The sequence below is a fragment of the Aplidium turbinatum genome, chromosome 2, assembly GCF_918807975.1.
Source record: "Aplidium turbinatum chromosome 2, kaAplTurb1.1, whole genome shotgun sequence".
Taxonomy (NCBI): Eukaryota; Metazoa; Chordata; class Ascidiacea; order Aplousobranchia; family Polyclinidae; genus Aplidium; species Aplidium turbinatum.
This window is the reverse complement of record NC_137473.1, coordinates 42,718,791-42,731,507: the sequence shown is the minus strand read 5'-3', so window position 1 is coordinate 42,731,507 and position 12,717 is coordinate 42,718,791. Positions and strand designations below refer to the sequence as shown.

At 40.4% G+C, this 12,717-nt stretch overlaps 1 protein-coding gene across 1 annotated transcript in view; it reads left to right on the top strand.

Moving 5' to 3' along the window:
- LOC145764311 (titin-like) overlaps positions 1 to 3,395 on the top strand; it is a 208,059-nt gene extending 204,664 nt beyond the window's left edge. The window contains 4 exon segments of the mRNA XM_082575929.1: positions 147 to 534; positions 634 to 959; positions 1,523 to 1,652; positions 2,069 to 3,395. Of these exon segments, the coding sequence (XP_082432055.1) occupies positions 147 to 534; positions 634 to 959; positions 1,523 to 1,652; positions 2,069 to 2,228 (1,004 nt within the window). The 3' untranslated portion in view covers positions 2,229 to 3,395.
- The last annotated feature ends 9,322 nt before the right edge of the window (positions 3,396 to 12,717 follow it).

Genomic DNA, 12,717 nt, shown 5'->3' with positions numbered 1-12,717 from the left:
ACTATACGGTAGTTTTAAATTTAGAGAGTCTAAATTGCAGTATGTCAGAGGAGAACATCTCTCGGTATATTTAAGCATAAGCAACTGCTATAAACTAGGTAGCATGACGTCACAGCAAGTTATGAGCAACTTATGATTCATTACAGTTCTGTGGCTCCATGAAGATAAGACGCTAAGGGACAACGAGAAGTTTTCTCTAAGTGCCACGCGCGGCAAACGGGTCTTGGAAGTTCGCAACTGCCGTGTCACTGATTCTGGTCTTTACAAATGCATCGCCGAGTCAAGCAAAGGATCCGTGACAGTCGATTTTACGCTTGACGTGACGTCATGCCGTCGCCCATTGATGTCATCGTCAGTACTATCACGTGACACCAGCATCTCCTCCACACAGAGAAGAAGTGACAGGGGTCCGTTGGTGGTCGGCCCGCTTCATGTTGAATTAAGATTAAATGGAAGTGTGCACTTGGAATGTAGCGTCAGCAACCCAGATGACGTGGAATCGGTGTCGTGGAAAAAAGATGGAGTACCTATTGGGTACGTGCACTATTGGGATCGTAGGAATTCAAGTGTATAACTTCAAATTAATACTTGCTCTTGTACTATGGCTTGGCATTAAATCATTTCTTTTTTTAGGACAAGAAATCCTCGGTGGACAACTGAATGTCAAGGATCGTGTTACTCCCTGATAATTTCCAATGTTTGTGAGGAAGATGCGGGATGTTACGATTGCGAACTTTTTGCACGTTCGGGAGCAAGTTCGCTCACCAGCCATCGGCTCAGTCGCGAAGCATGCGCTAGCATGCAACGGAAAGCGGAAAGGCTGGCGAGAACAAGCGGACAGCATCACGCCAAGTCTCCGACCACTGACCTTATGCGACATCTTGAAACCTCTCGGAAACAAACTAGCCAAATTACGTCCTATTCCTCTTCGCGTGCTTCATCTGTAACATCAGCGTCAGGTAATGCATGGCCAGAATTCGTTTAGTTTGTCCTTTGTGTAACTGCTTGTCACTTAAATAACTGTTGGACTGATATACTGGGCATTTTGCGGCAAATGTGTTCACTTTACTGCATTGCCAAACAGTTACTATTGCGATCTGATGAATGTTCAACGGTTGTTAGTCGAAATCGTTTTCGTGTGCTTTCTATGACGCTTTTAGAATCATGCATATTATAATCTGCCACGTTATGTGAACGCACATGAGCATAAAATTAAATGTCATCACTTTTGACGCCTCATTGAGAAAAAAAAACATATTTTTCCTTATACAACGTTGTATTAACTCCGACAACAGTCTGATAATACCTTTGATGACTTCTGACTGTTTTGACAGATCTGAAAGCCTACTTCAAACAATTTCAGCAGTCTCTTTATTTTGATCACTAATTGATTACACCGCCTGTTTTAGTGTTGTTTCTATTGACAATTTTTGTCTGCAATAAAGTTGTAATAGTAACACAGGCTAGCAGCAATGACGATCAAAATTGAACTTTTCAATGTATCTTTTGACTTTATGAACAGAACCCTGCAAAATTGGTGCTCTCCCTGGTAGCGTATCAGTCAGCAGTGGAAAAGCTCTCACGTTGACTACTTCTATGACAGGACACGGCCCGTCAGTAGCCGTGTGGTTTCGAAACGGGATGACCATGAGGCAAGTCATGGTGATGAATAGAGCAACTAAGATTCAACTTAAAATGTTATTGAACCTTAGTGCATAAACCCAGTTTTGAAATAATGCTACAAGAGGTTTCAAAGCCGTATTTTTTTTCTTTTCAGACAGGCTGTTGATTTAAATGTGCCAAGCAACCGTCTATTTTTGCAACTATGGTACTGTTTTGGCTTTCGAATCGTTTAGCTTTAGCCTATTACGTTTTGTTATATTTTATTAACTTCAAAAATACAAGAAATGAACAAATAAGTTTTCCATTTTATTTGATTTAACTTTTAAATGCTTAAGGCCTGACATGGTTGGCGAAACACTCACGAACAAACAAGTTCCTTGCTCAACTTTTACTACAAAGTGACGAGATTGGTGATTGTCTATGACGCAACTACTTGGCTTTGCAGTGACGGGGACGACAGCGGCCGCATTCGCATCGAGAGCAGCGACAGATCAACAACTCTCACGATCCTTGGAACGAAAACATCTGACGCCGGAAAGTATCGGCTGGAAGTCGCCAGCCCCACAGGAACTGACTCCGCCGTTGTTATGGTTACAATCACGTAAATTGTCTGGATTTGCTTTCTGACGTGGATACCTACAATTGGATTTAGCCGGTCGATACGAAATACCTTCATCCATCAATAGACACGCACTGTGTGATGGAGATCTTAGATCATTGTGAACTTCTAAACTTTTCCATCTGTCTACGAAACTCTTTCATAACGAGATCGAGTAAAAACTGGACGAGACAAAATACCAACTATGTACTACAAAACTTAATAAAGTTCAAGGACAAGAACTATTGTAAGTGAAGCGCAAACCTTTGGAATACGTCCTTTCTAAGCTTCACTGGCTTTCTTCTCATTGACATAAATTTGCAAGCGTCCACGGAGGGCGCCTTTGAGCAAGTTTTATGTCGGCACTTTATGGTTTTATTTTTAATACGTGATGCCCTGCATAGCTTATGAACTACAAACGGTATTACTTTTTATGTGTGTAACTTTCATGTCTTTTTTAACTAAGAAGTAGAAATTATTGTGAAGCAAAAACGATGTCAAGCGTTGATCTGATCTCAAGCCTGCAAACGGTCGAAACGATGTTTACTATTTGCTCCTGTATTTCCTGATAGGCCTATGCCACATGCAGCTTTGCTATAGACACCACTAATTGACAAGATACCCTACGGGGAGATGTCATTGATTTAGTTTATCGGGACTATGATGCTGCAATACCTGAACAGTCTACAACTTCGATATGACGAAGAAGTACATCAGATTTGACGACACGATCGATGACTTAACGGTGACGTGGTATATGACGTTGCTCTGTCGTCATCTTCTCGGAAGGGAAGATGACGATAAGGCCCTTTGCCGCGGAACCGCTAACTTCGGTCAAGTGCGCCATCTATTGAAAGTTATTTATGTACTGGAAAAGCTTCTCACAATTGTGTACGTCATCACCCGGAGGCGGCGTCTTTCGCGCGGCGAGTGACTATGCTTGTGACGTCAACGTCACACCTCACCAACCTCGCAACAAACCGATGTGACGTCACAGCTGGTACCCGCGCGTCTTTGTTTCATTAGAAGTGGTTTTGCATGGCATGCTAATTATGTATTCGATATTGTGAACTTTCTGCTTAAGCAAATGATTGACTGTACAATAAACTGCTCGCATTGTAATTGTCCATGGTTACGTGTATGACAGTGAAAGCGATTACTGATTCGCGTGAGTTGCCATCAACTTTAGCGAAGTGACTGCAGTCTCCATCACGCGAGGGTCGTTTGATTTACAATTTGTGATTGGTGCTCTATTCGATACCAAGCATAGCCGTACGAGCCGTGGGGGCAGCCGCCCCCCCCTGTTGTTTCAAAACGTCGCAAAATCTTGAAATTATTAGGGCAAAAATTGCTATATAAAAAGCTACAAAATTGCATAAAACTATAAATTAGTATCTTTTACCTATCAAACTAAGTACAGTCTCTTATTTGCACAAGAAATGTGCCGCAAAATTGTCATTTGGCACACCCGTATTGATGCATTGTATTCCATGGTGATCAAATTGTAGTACGAAATGCATTTAACCAACTGCATCATGCCAATTTGGGCAGCCACCAAAATATGTCTCTAATACTTTTGTGAAACTGCCCAAATCAAAACGCAAAATTTGCTATATAGCTAATTTTATTAATTTTTACAAATGCATCGTGTTGATTTGGGCAGCTGAAAACACGAAATTAGGCTATTTGATGAAACTGATTAGTCTGTTTATGCAACTGCCCAAATTAGCGTGAGGCAGTTTCCCCAAAACGAACAAATTCATTAATTTTTCCCATTTACATAACTGTATCGTTTAGATTTGGGCAACAAAAAATATGAAATTATCTGATCATAGTCTATTTATAAAACTGCCCAAATTGGCATGATGCAGTTGCCTCGGCATCAAAATTTACAAAGTCTTTAATTTTTTTCATAATATCAATAAATGCATCATCTTGATTTGGGCAACTACAAAATATGAATTTATATAAATCTGGTGAATAGCCTACTTTTATAAAACAATTCGGGTAGGGAGGTCACAGTACTTTTTCAACCATAATTATTCTAGTCATTCGTAAAATTGTTTGTTGGAAGTCAGTCGCAAATTTAACTGTTTGCTTGGTGCTTGCTAGCTGGACAAATTTTCCGTCTTTTATCCAAGTAATCTGTTCTGTAGTGACAGTTTTTAGTGGTGTATCGCGTTGCACCCCATTTCGACAGCTTTGAGGCTATTTTTACAGAAATACAATTCTCGAATAGACGTTTCCTGAAGAGTGTTTCTTATTCGGTCATTACATACAGACGAACGGATTCGGGAATCTTATGTTACAATTTTCCCACGAAGAGATTATGGTTTACCGCTGTGACCATAAATAATAAAAGACGAGTTCTTGTCGGTTGGTAGGTCAAGAAGAAATTAAAGCAAAATAATAAAAGAAGATCTTGTTGGTTGGTAGTCTACAGAAGCAAAAGAAAATTAAAGACATTTCTTCTCAATTGGTACTGAAGAACTTCAAGTTAAAAATTAAAGGCGTTTCTTTGTTGGTTCTGAAGAAAAAACAACATTGACATTCATTTGAAGAAAAAAGATTAAAGACGATCGATCTGTGCTTAAAGATTCAAGTGAACGAACCCAAGCAAGTTTTGTGGAACTCTAGGACTTCATATACCCGTACAACTACGGTATCGTGCATTTAAATTTTTTTTGTATTTTTACGGTCTTTGCAGTTAAGTTTTTTATAACTTAATTTTGTGTGTTTGTGTAACTTAATTTTTTTAATTGTTAAATTTAGCCCCAACATTTAATATGTCTACACTCGGTGGCGACAGGGACTCGACCGCCGTCGACTCGACTGAGTTTAAGCCTGATGGTGTTCTTTGCGGTCGGGCAGGCCATTCTGGGGAGGGACCCAGTAACGATGAGGCTAAGTCAGTTCGAGAGGCCCGGCATCTTAGACGGGATATTTTGACTCAAATTGGGAAACTTTCTGTAGCCCTAGGTTCTTTGAGTGATAAGCAGGAACTGTTAATTTTTCGCTCTAACGTATCTGCTTTAGAAGAGGAATTACAGCATTTCCATGCTCTTTTGAGTAAAATTTTTAACTCTGCAATCTTGGCAGAACTTCGTGATAGGGTAGATCCCGAATTTAACTCGTTAAAAAATAACTTTGAACAAAAAGTAAATGAGTTCTCAGATATGTTGGATGCTGACATACATCCTGAGGATAGCGCCTCAAATGTAAGCACTAGGATATCTAGGACTTCGTCTCGAATAATTGCACAAATTAACCTACAGCTAAGACGAGAGGAGCTCCAGATCCAAGCCGAGGCCGAAGCGAGAGCTGCTGAGGCCGCCGCGAAAGCTGAAGCTAGAGCTGCTGAGTTCGCACTCAAAGACGCTCGGTTGAGGGCCGAACAACGTAAAGAGGTAGTTTTAGCTGAATATCGTTCTGAGTTGGGCTCCCGGCGTAGCTCTAGGAAGGGCTCTTCTAGGCATTCCAGAAGTGAACATCAATCGCAGTTTAATTTACATAACCTTTTCCAGACGCCTGTTCAATCCGTAAGTGGACCTGTACAATCCACATGTTTTCCAGCTGTTTCAGGAGGTCTCGGGGCCGCGGCTAAGGGTCTTCCGAAGGCTGTAGAGCCAAGGTCTGCAAATTACAACCGAACTCCTCCCCCAGAGCGTACAGGTCACGGGGCCGCCATTAGCAGTAATGCTTTGCCCCCTTCACAGTTTTCTGCGCCGCTAGTTTTTGATCGCCCAGCAACACGTAATTTGGGTGGTTGTGAGAGGCGTATCGCGTCTCCCGACTTTAATGTGTGTAATAGGGTGGCTCGATTTTGAACTTTTTTTTATAATTCTCTCGGGGTAGTGGGGAAATGGTGCCAATTAGTGAGAAAACGCTCATGACAAAATTTGGGATTCGTAAAAATTTGTCTTCAGCCTCCTCATGGGGCCCAAAAATCGAAAAATGGGGTCAAAAACGCATTTTTTTTCAAAAATATTTTTAGTTTGGGTAGATACAATATTGTTTAGATATATCTAATTAGCCTAAGAAAAAAAATTGTAGTAATTTGAACTATTCCTTCAGCTTCCTCACAGCTTCTGAAAATTTTCATTTTGCTGAAAATTTCGCATTTTTGTGGGTGGTTACATGATACATAATTGCGTTAGACATTTTTCCAGCTATAAAACGTCATTGTATTTCTCTTTATAGACCTGCCCTGAGCTGTTGCGTCATTTTTTAATAAAATTGGGTTAATTTAGTAGGAAAAAGTGACGTCTTTTATTTGAATTTACGTCACTGACGAAGTTTGTAGTTATGTAACCACAAACAAAAATGCGAAATTTTTAGCAAAATGAAATTTTCAGAAGCTGTGAGGAAGCTGAAGGAATAGTTCAAATTACTACAATTTTTTTTCTTAGGCTAATTAGATATATCTCAACAATATTGTATCTACCCAAACTAAAAATATTTTTGAAAAAAAATGCGTTTTTGACCCCATTTTTCGATTTTTGGGCCCCATGAGGAGGCTGAAGACAATTTGTTACGAATCTCAAATTTTGTCATGAGCGTTTTCTCACTCATTGGCACCATTTCCCCACTACCCCGAGAGAATTTAAAAAAAAAGTTCAAAAACGAGCCACCCTAGTGTGTAAGGAGCGTGATCGGGCTATGCATGTGACTGAGCCCCCTCAGCCCCTTAAGGGATATAGTTTGTCTTCTCCCGCTAAATCGAATTCTCAACAGCAGGATTGCTTTTTTGAATACCAAAATAGTAGGACGTTTTTCGATAAGGCGGCCTTGATTGGTTACGATGGTAATAATAGCCTATGCCATTTGTCTTCTTTAAAAATCGTGTTACGGCCTTGATGGCAGCTTCGCCCTTTAAAGGAACTCGTTTGACTTTGTTGCAAGCAGCTTGTGTTAGAACAGCTGCGCAAACGATTGCTAATTTGGTTTCTGACACTCCTGGCTTGTCAGAGGAAGACAGGATAGAAATGTCGTTAGCTCGCTTGTCCCAGCGCTTTGGGGTTCGTGGAGGTCTTTTCGCCGAACCGGAAATTATAAAGTACCGCTATGGTAGCAAATTGACTTCGATCTCTTCCAGTGATTTGAAACAGTTTAAAGATGAATTGTCGCAGTGTTTGCTTTACGCGCAAGCTTATGGTCAGCGTGATAAATTAGAAGGACGTTTTGTTTTGGATTTGGCTAAGCGACTCCCGTTTGACGCTAAGCAGCGTTATCTTGACTTTTTAGGTGATCAGTATGGTAGCACTGAGGAACCTACTTTTCAGAGTTTGTTTGATTTTGTAGTACGGGAGGAAACGCGCAAGTCGACTGATTTTAGCATTATGCTAATGGGCGATTCTGGTGAGTCGCAGCAATTTAAAAAGTTTGGCAAAGGAAAGTTGCCTTCTTGTCCGGTTAGGCAGACGTCGGTAAAGCCCCATCATAATGTGATTTCAGGGAGTTCGCAGTACTCGACTGCTGTTGGCGCACCGCGCGGTGGTGTGGCCAGACGTAGTGACATACCGGCATGTTTTTATTGTTCGTCACGTGGTCAAGTTGAATATCATTTTTTGTCTAATTGTAAAGAATTTTTGCGCTTGACACCTAAAGATCGGAGAGATGTCATTGTGAAAGCTGGCAAATGCTTGAATTGTTTGCGCCAGCATATGGTTAGGGATTGCGTTCATGCAAATAACTGTCGTAAGTGTGGGCCTAACAACGATAGGAAACACTATTTTCTTCTGCATGATTTTTATGTGACGTCACGTGATTCTCTGGATTCGGTTGGGAAAGATGATGCTCGTGCCAGAGTTCCTGTGCGTAATGTTAAGATTGGAAATGTTAAAGCAGCTTTTAACCGCGTTACTGCTGCTCGTGTTTTGAATCCAATAACTGGCAAATCGAAGTTGGTGTATTGTCAGCATGATCCTGGTTCGCAGTTGACGTTTGTTTCGAGTGATTTGGTGTGCGAACTTGGTCTTAAACCGTACGATAAAGCGTCGTTTAAAATGGATACCCTGGCTGGTCAGAAAGCTACCTGTGCTGACCTTGTTAAACTCAACATCCAGTCATTAGAGACGGATGAACTGTTTTGTGATATGACTTCGGTGGTTAACCCAGCTTGGGCTGATGATGTTAAAACTTTACCGCACAAGCAGGATTTAAGTGGTTTCCGTCATTTTCATGACGTGAATATGTTTCATTTGAATGATTGTAGTACTGTAGATGTACTGATTGGCAACGACAACGCTTATTTGATGTGGGCCAAAGAGGAGCGTGTTGGTGAAAATCGTAGTGAACCGCATGTTTTGCTCACTCCTCTCGGTTGGTTGGCTTGTGGTGGTAAGTCACCCTTAGATGAAAGCGTTGCTAATGTGTGCAGAGTGCAGACGTCTTCAGAGTCGGATGTCATCTCTGGCTTTCAGCGTAAAATTGAGTCTCGTGATATGGAAATAGCAGACCTGAATAAAGTCATTCAGGATTTGACGTTGCAAAATGAAACCTGTGAATTGTCTCGCAATGATAATTTGGCTAGAGAACTTGTTGAACCGAATATTGAGTTGAAAGATGGTCGATTTGAGATACCTGTACCGTTGAAGGAAGATATTGATTTACCTAACAATTTTGTGTTGGCGTCAAATAGAGCTGCTGCTTTAAGGAAGAAGGCTTTAAAACAACCTGAACTTCGTGATTTCCTTACTGACACCATGAAAGATCTTAAATCTACTGGCTATATTGAGCGTGCTGGTGAAGCAGAAAATGTAAAAGGATTTCAGTGGTATTTACCATACTTTGTGACGTCACAATTAAAAAAGCGTGTTGTTTACGATGGCAAGTCTGAATTTCGAGGAACTTGTGTTAATGATGTAATGTTTTCGGGTCCTGATTTTTTAAACCCTCTGGCAGATCTCTTGGCCAGATTTCGGCTGAGTAGATTTGGTTTCGTGGCTGATATGACCAAGTACTTTTTTCACATTTTGGACTCTTCAATACGTAAGCCCAGTTTTATTGAACTGCTTACGTACACCAGTAGTGCCGTTCGGAACGTGAACGAACGCCCTTTGGTACCTTTGAGTGACGACCCTAAGGATTTTACTGTCATCACCCTTGCCTCACTTTTGACCCCATACTTAGACCCATACTGTGCTGTTGGGCAACCACATGATCGTGACCAACTAAGAAGGGATTATCGGTTCAATTTGTCACTTTCTCAGCAGTTTTGGAGTAAATGGATCGATTTTTACTTGCCAGGTCTTCAGGGCCGGAAAAAATGGCTAAAAATGGCCGAGAATTTGGAGCCTGGTCAACTTGTAGTGGTAGGTTCTCTCCAAGACATTGGTAAACGTGGGAAGTATCAACTTGGGAGGGTGCATGAGGTAGTTCCACAAATTAGGAAAGGGAAGCCTGTGGTTCGTAGAGCCAAAGTTGCCGTCTGCAACTATGTTGAGAGTACGGGGAAAGTGAAAGTAGACTACGTGTTGAGGGATATTTCGTGCCTCGCCCCCGTAAAGAACACCTAAGTGTTAGGGTTTGAACCTGGTTTGTCTGCGGTGGCCGACACTTGTCTGAGCCCAGAACAGTCGGTTATTATCGCAACCATTGTATATAGCGTCATTTTAACGTGTACCTATGGTACCAATTTCATGTATCGTCGTGTATTATTCGTATTGTTGTTCATTCTTTGCATGCCCTTTGTATTTACGTGTTAACATAAACGTGAGTGATTCAAACAATTTGTGTATCGTGTGTTTTTATTCATTGGCTCACAATTGTCGTCAATTCTTTTTTAGTTATGCCATGTCAGACTGTCATAACTAGGGGCCGCTATGTTCCCGACAATTTTCACCAAATCAAACGTCATATAAAAACCGTTATGGTCTACTTAACCTAGCTGGCATCTTATGTCATGGAAATTGCTAGAAAATGTCCAAATATTGCACCATCGGTCGTAAGACCTGATAAAGTATTGCATCACTACCTTTGAACAACGGTTTGAATTGCGTGACAATGTCTTTCATTATTGCGTCACAGTTACTGTCTACGTGCATTTGAGATATCGCAAATTATTCTAGTCATTCGTAAAATTGTTTGTTGGAAGTCAGTCGCAAGTTTAACTGTTTGCTTGGTGCTTGCTAGCTGGACAAATTTTCCGTCTTTTATCCAAGTAATCTGTTCTGTAGTGACAGTTTTTAGTGGTGTATCGCGTTGCACCCCATTTCGACAGCTTTGAGGCTATTTTTACAGAAATACAATTCTCGAAAAGACGTTTCCTGAAGAGTGTTTCTTATTCGGTCATTACATACAGACGAACGGATTCGGGAATCTTATGTTACAATTTTCCCACGAAGAGATTATGGTTTACCGCTGTGACCACTAAGCAACACCACATTTAACAAAAACATGTTAAAACTGTTAAAAGTAATGTTAAGGTGTTGCTTAGCTTTGTTTATTTACTTTTATAAAAGGTTCTGGTACTATTCGGCGAGTTCCCTATTCGGCAAGAGCCTTTTTTGGCGAGTTGCCTATTCGGCGATTTTTTGAAAATCCAAAGACGCCTTCTGCAAATCCGATGATTGAATATTATTCAATATTCAGACATTGAATCAATGTAAATACGTACTGTTAGGCTAATTGGGTTCTTTGAATCCTACGTCACCGTCTGTACGCAAACTTAGAATACTGTATATTAGTTGTTTTTGTCATCAAATTACCTAGCCTAACTATATTTTTAGAAGTAGTGCTGCCAAACCTTTTTATTTTTGTACTAAAAATTGTATCATCAAAACTACTTTTATTGATTGAACAGAAGTAGTATGTTTGTGTTTTATTACATTTAATTATAATTTATCTATTGTTATGTTTTTTTTTTATGTAGTTTTTTCTGAATCCGCATGGTCACCCTGAGCCGGTTTCCTGCAATGTTTATTTTTCTGAGTCTTTTATGACATCACAACTGAATATTTAAGTGGCGTTGTTTATTATTTGTGGTGTGTAAAACAATATTTGTTACTCCTATTTACTATGCCAAAGTGCAGAAGCATCGAGCAATGCACAAGCAAGGTATCTTTAAAGATGAATTCAGTTGTTCTATCTTGATTAGCCTACTTTGGTAAAAAATTCTAGCTAGCTGGTGATCAGTGGCGTAGCAAGGGGGGGGGGGGGTGGGTATTGCAAAGAGCGAGTTTTGCCATTACCAAACATTCAAATATCTCCGCCAGGAATTAGCAACAAGAAAACATAGATACTTGTAGCTTTATTTCCGAAACATGCCGAAGAAAACATGATTTTATCCTTTTGCTATGCCACCGGACAGCACCCTTTCGCAGGAATATTCATAACCACATTTTTGTTGAAAATACTCTCAGAATGCACTAAATTCAAAGTAATTTTTCAAAATTTTCTGGGGGAGGCCCCCCACTGCTGGGTGTCGCCATAAGCGAAACACGACGTCAAACCCCTCCCTTTCAAAATTACTGGCTATGCCACTGCTGGTGATCTGGATGGTCTGAATGGCTAGCGTGGAAGCTACACCGTTATGGTTAGCGAATCGCAACTGCTCGCTGTACTAGTGAGTGCTCAGCCTTGTGCTGATAGCCGGGAAGAACGCCCCTGCTTCACAATAGTTTTTCAGTGTTATCACGCACCGCATACATTATATTTGGGCAATTTCTATAAAGGCGTGCACATTTGGGCAAATTTACGTTCTGCCCACCCAAAATAGTTTGGTCTCGTACGGCTATGATACCAAGCATGACAATAAATTTAATAGCTTTGGAGGTGCACGTCGCTTAGCATCTGGAATAAAAGCTAAAACGCTAAGCCTCATCTTGGCAGCAAACAGAATTGCCATATTGGCGGTTTTTATGACAACATTTAGAAACTATACCTTTTTTTAATAAATTCATAGGTTAAAATATAGCACGGTCGCAACACCATAGGCTATCGTAGTAATCATGCTATAGACAAAATCAGCACAAAATGCAATATTATGAAAGCATCTTCAAAATTCGTGAAAATTTGCCTTTTCAAACCTGATGTTTTTCAAGTTGGCTACCGCATATTATTGAAACAGTTTTTAGACTTAGTTATTTACAAGACTGAAAAAAAATTAGAAAACGCCAAAAATATATTAAAAAACGCTCAAATTTGGTGCTAAAACCGCCAATATGGCAATCCTGTTTGCTGCCAAGATGAGGTCTAGCGTTTTAGCTTCAAGTCCAGATGTTATTACAGCGACGTGCACACTTTAAAGAATAGGTTGCGGTAAAGATAAACAAAAGTTTTAAATTCGAGCCTTCAACAAAATCATCACGTATGCAGCGCATACATGGACACTTCGACATTTTGGTACAGCGGTAATTACAATTTCCCTTTCCTAACCCTGTCTTTCTGAAATACCTAGATTTCTCTTTCTACCGTAACCAGAATTTTGTAGAGAGGGTTGAGTGGATCCGCAATGTCTCCTATAAAAACTACCGTAAGGCATTTGTCGGAACGTT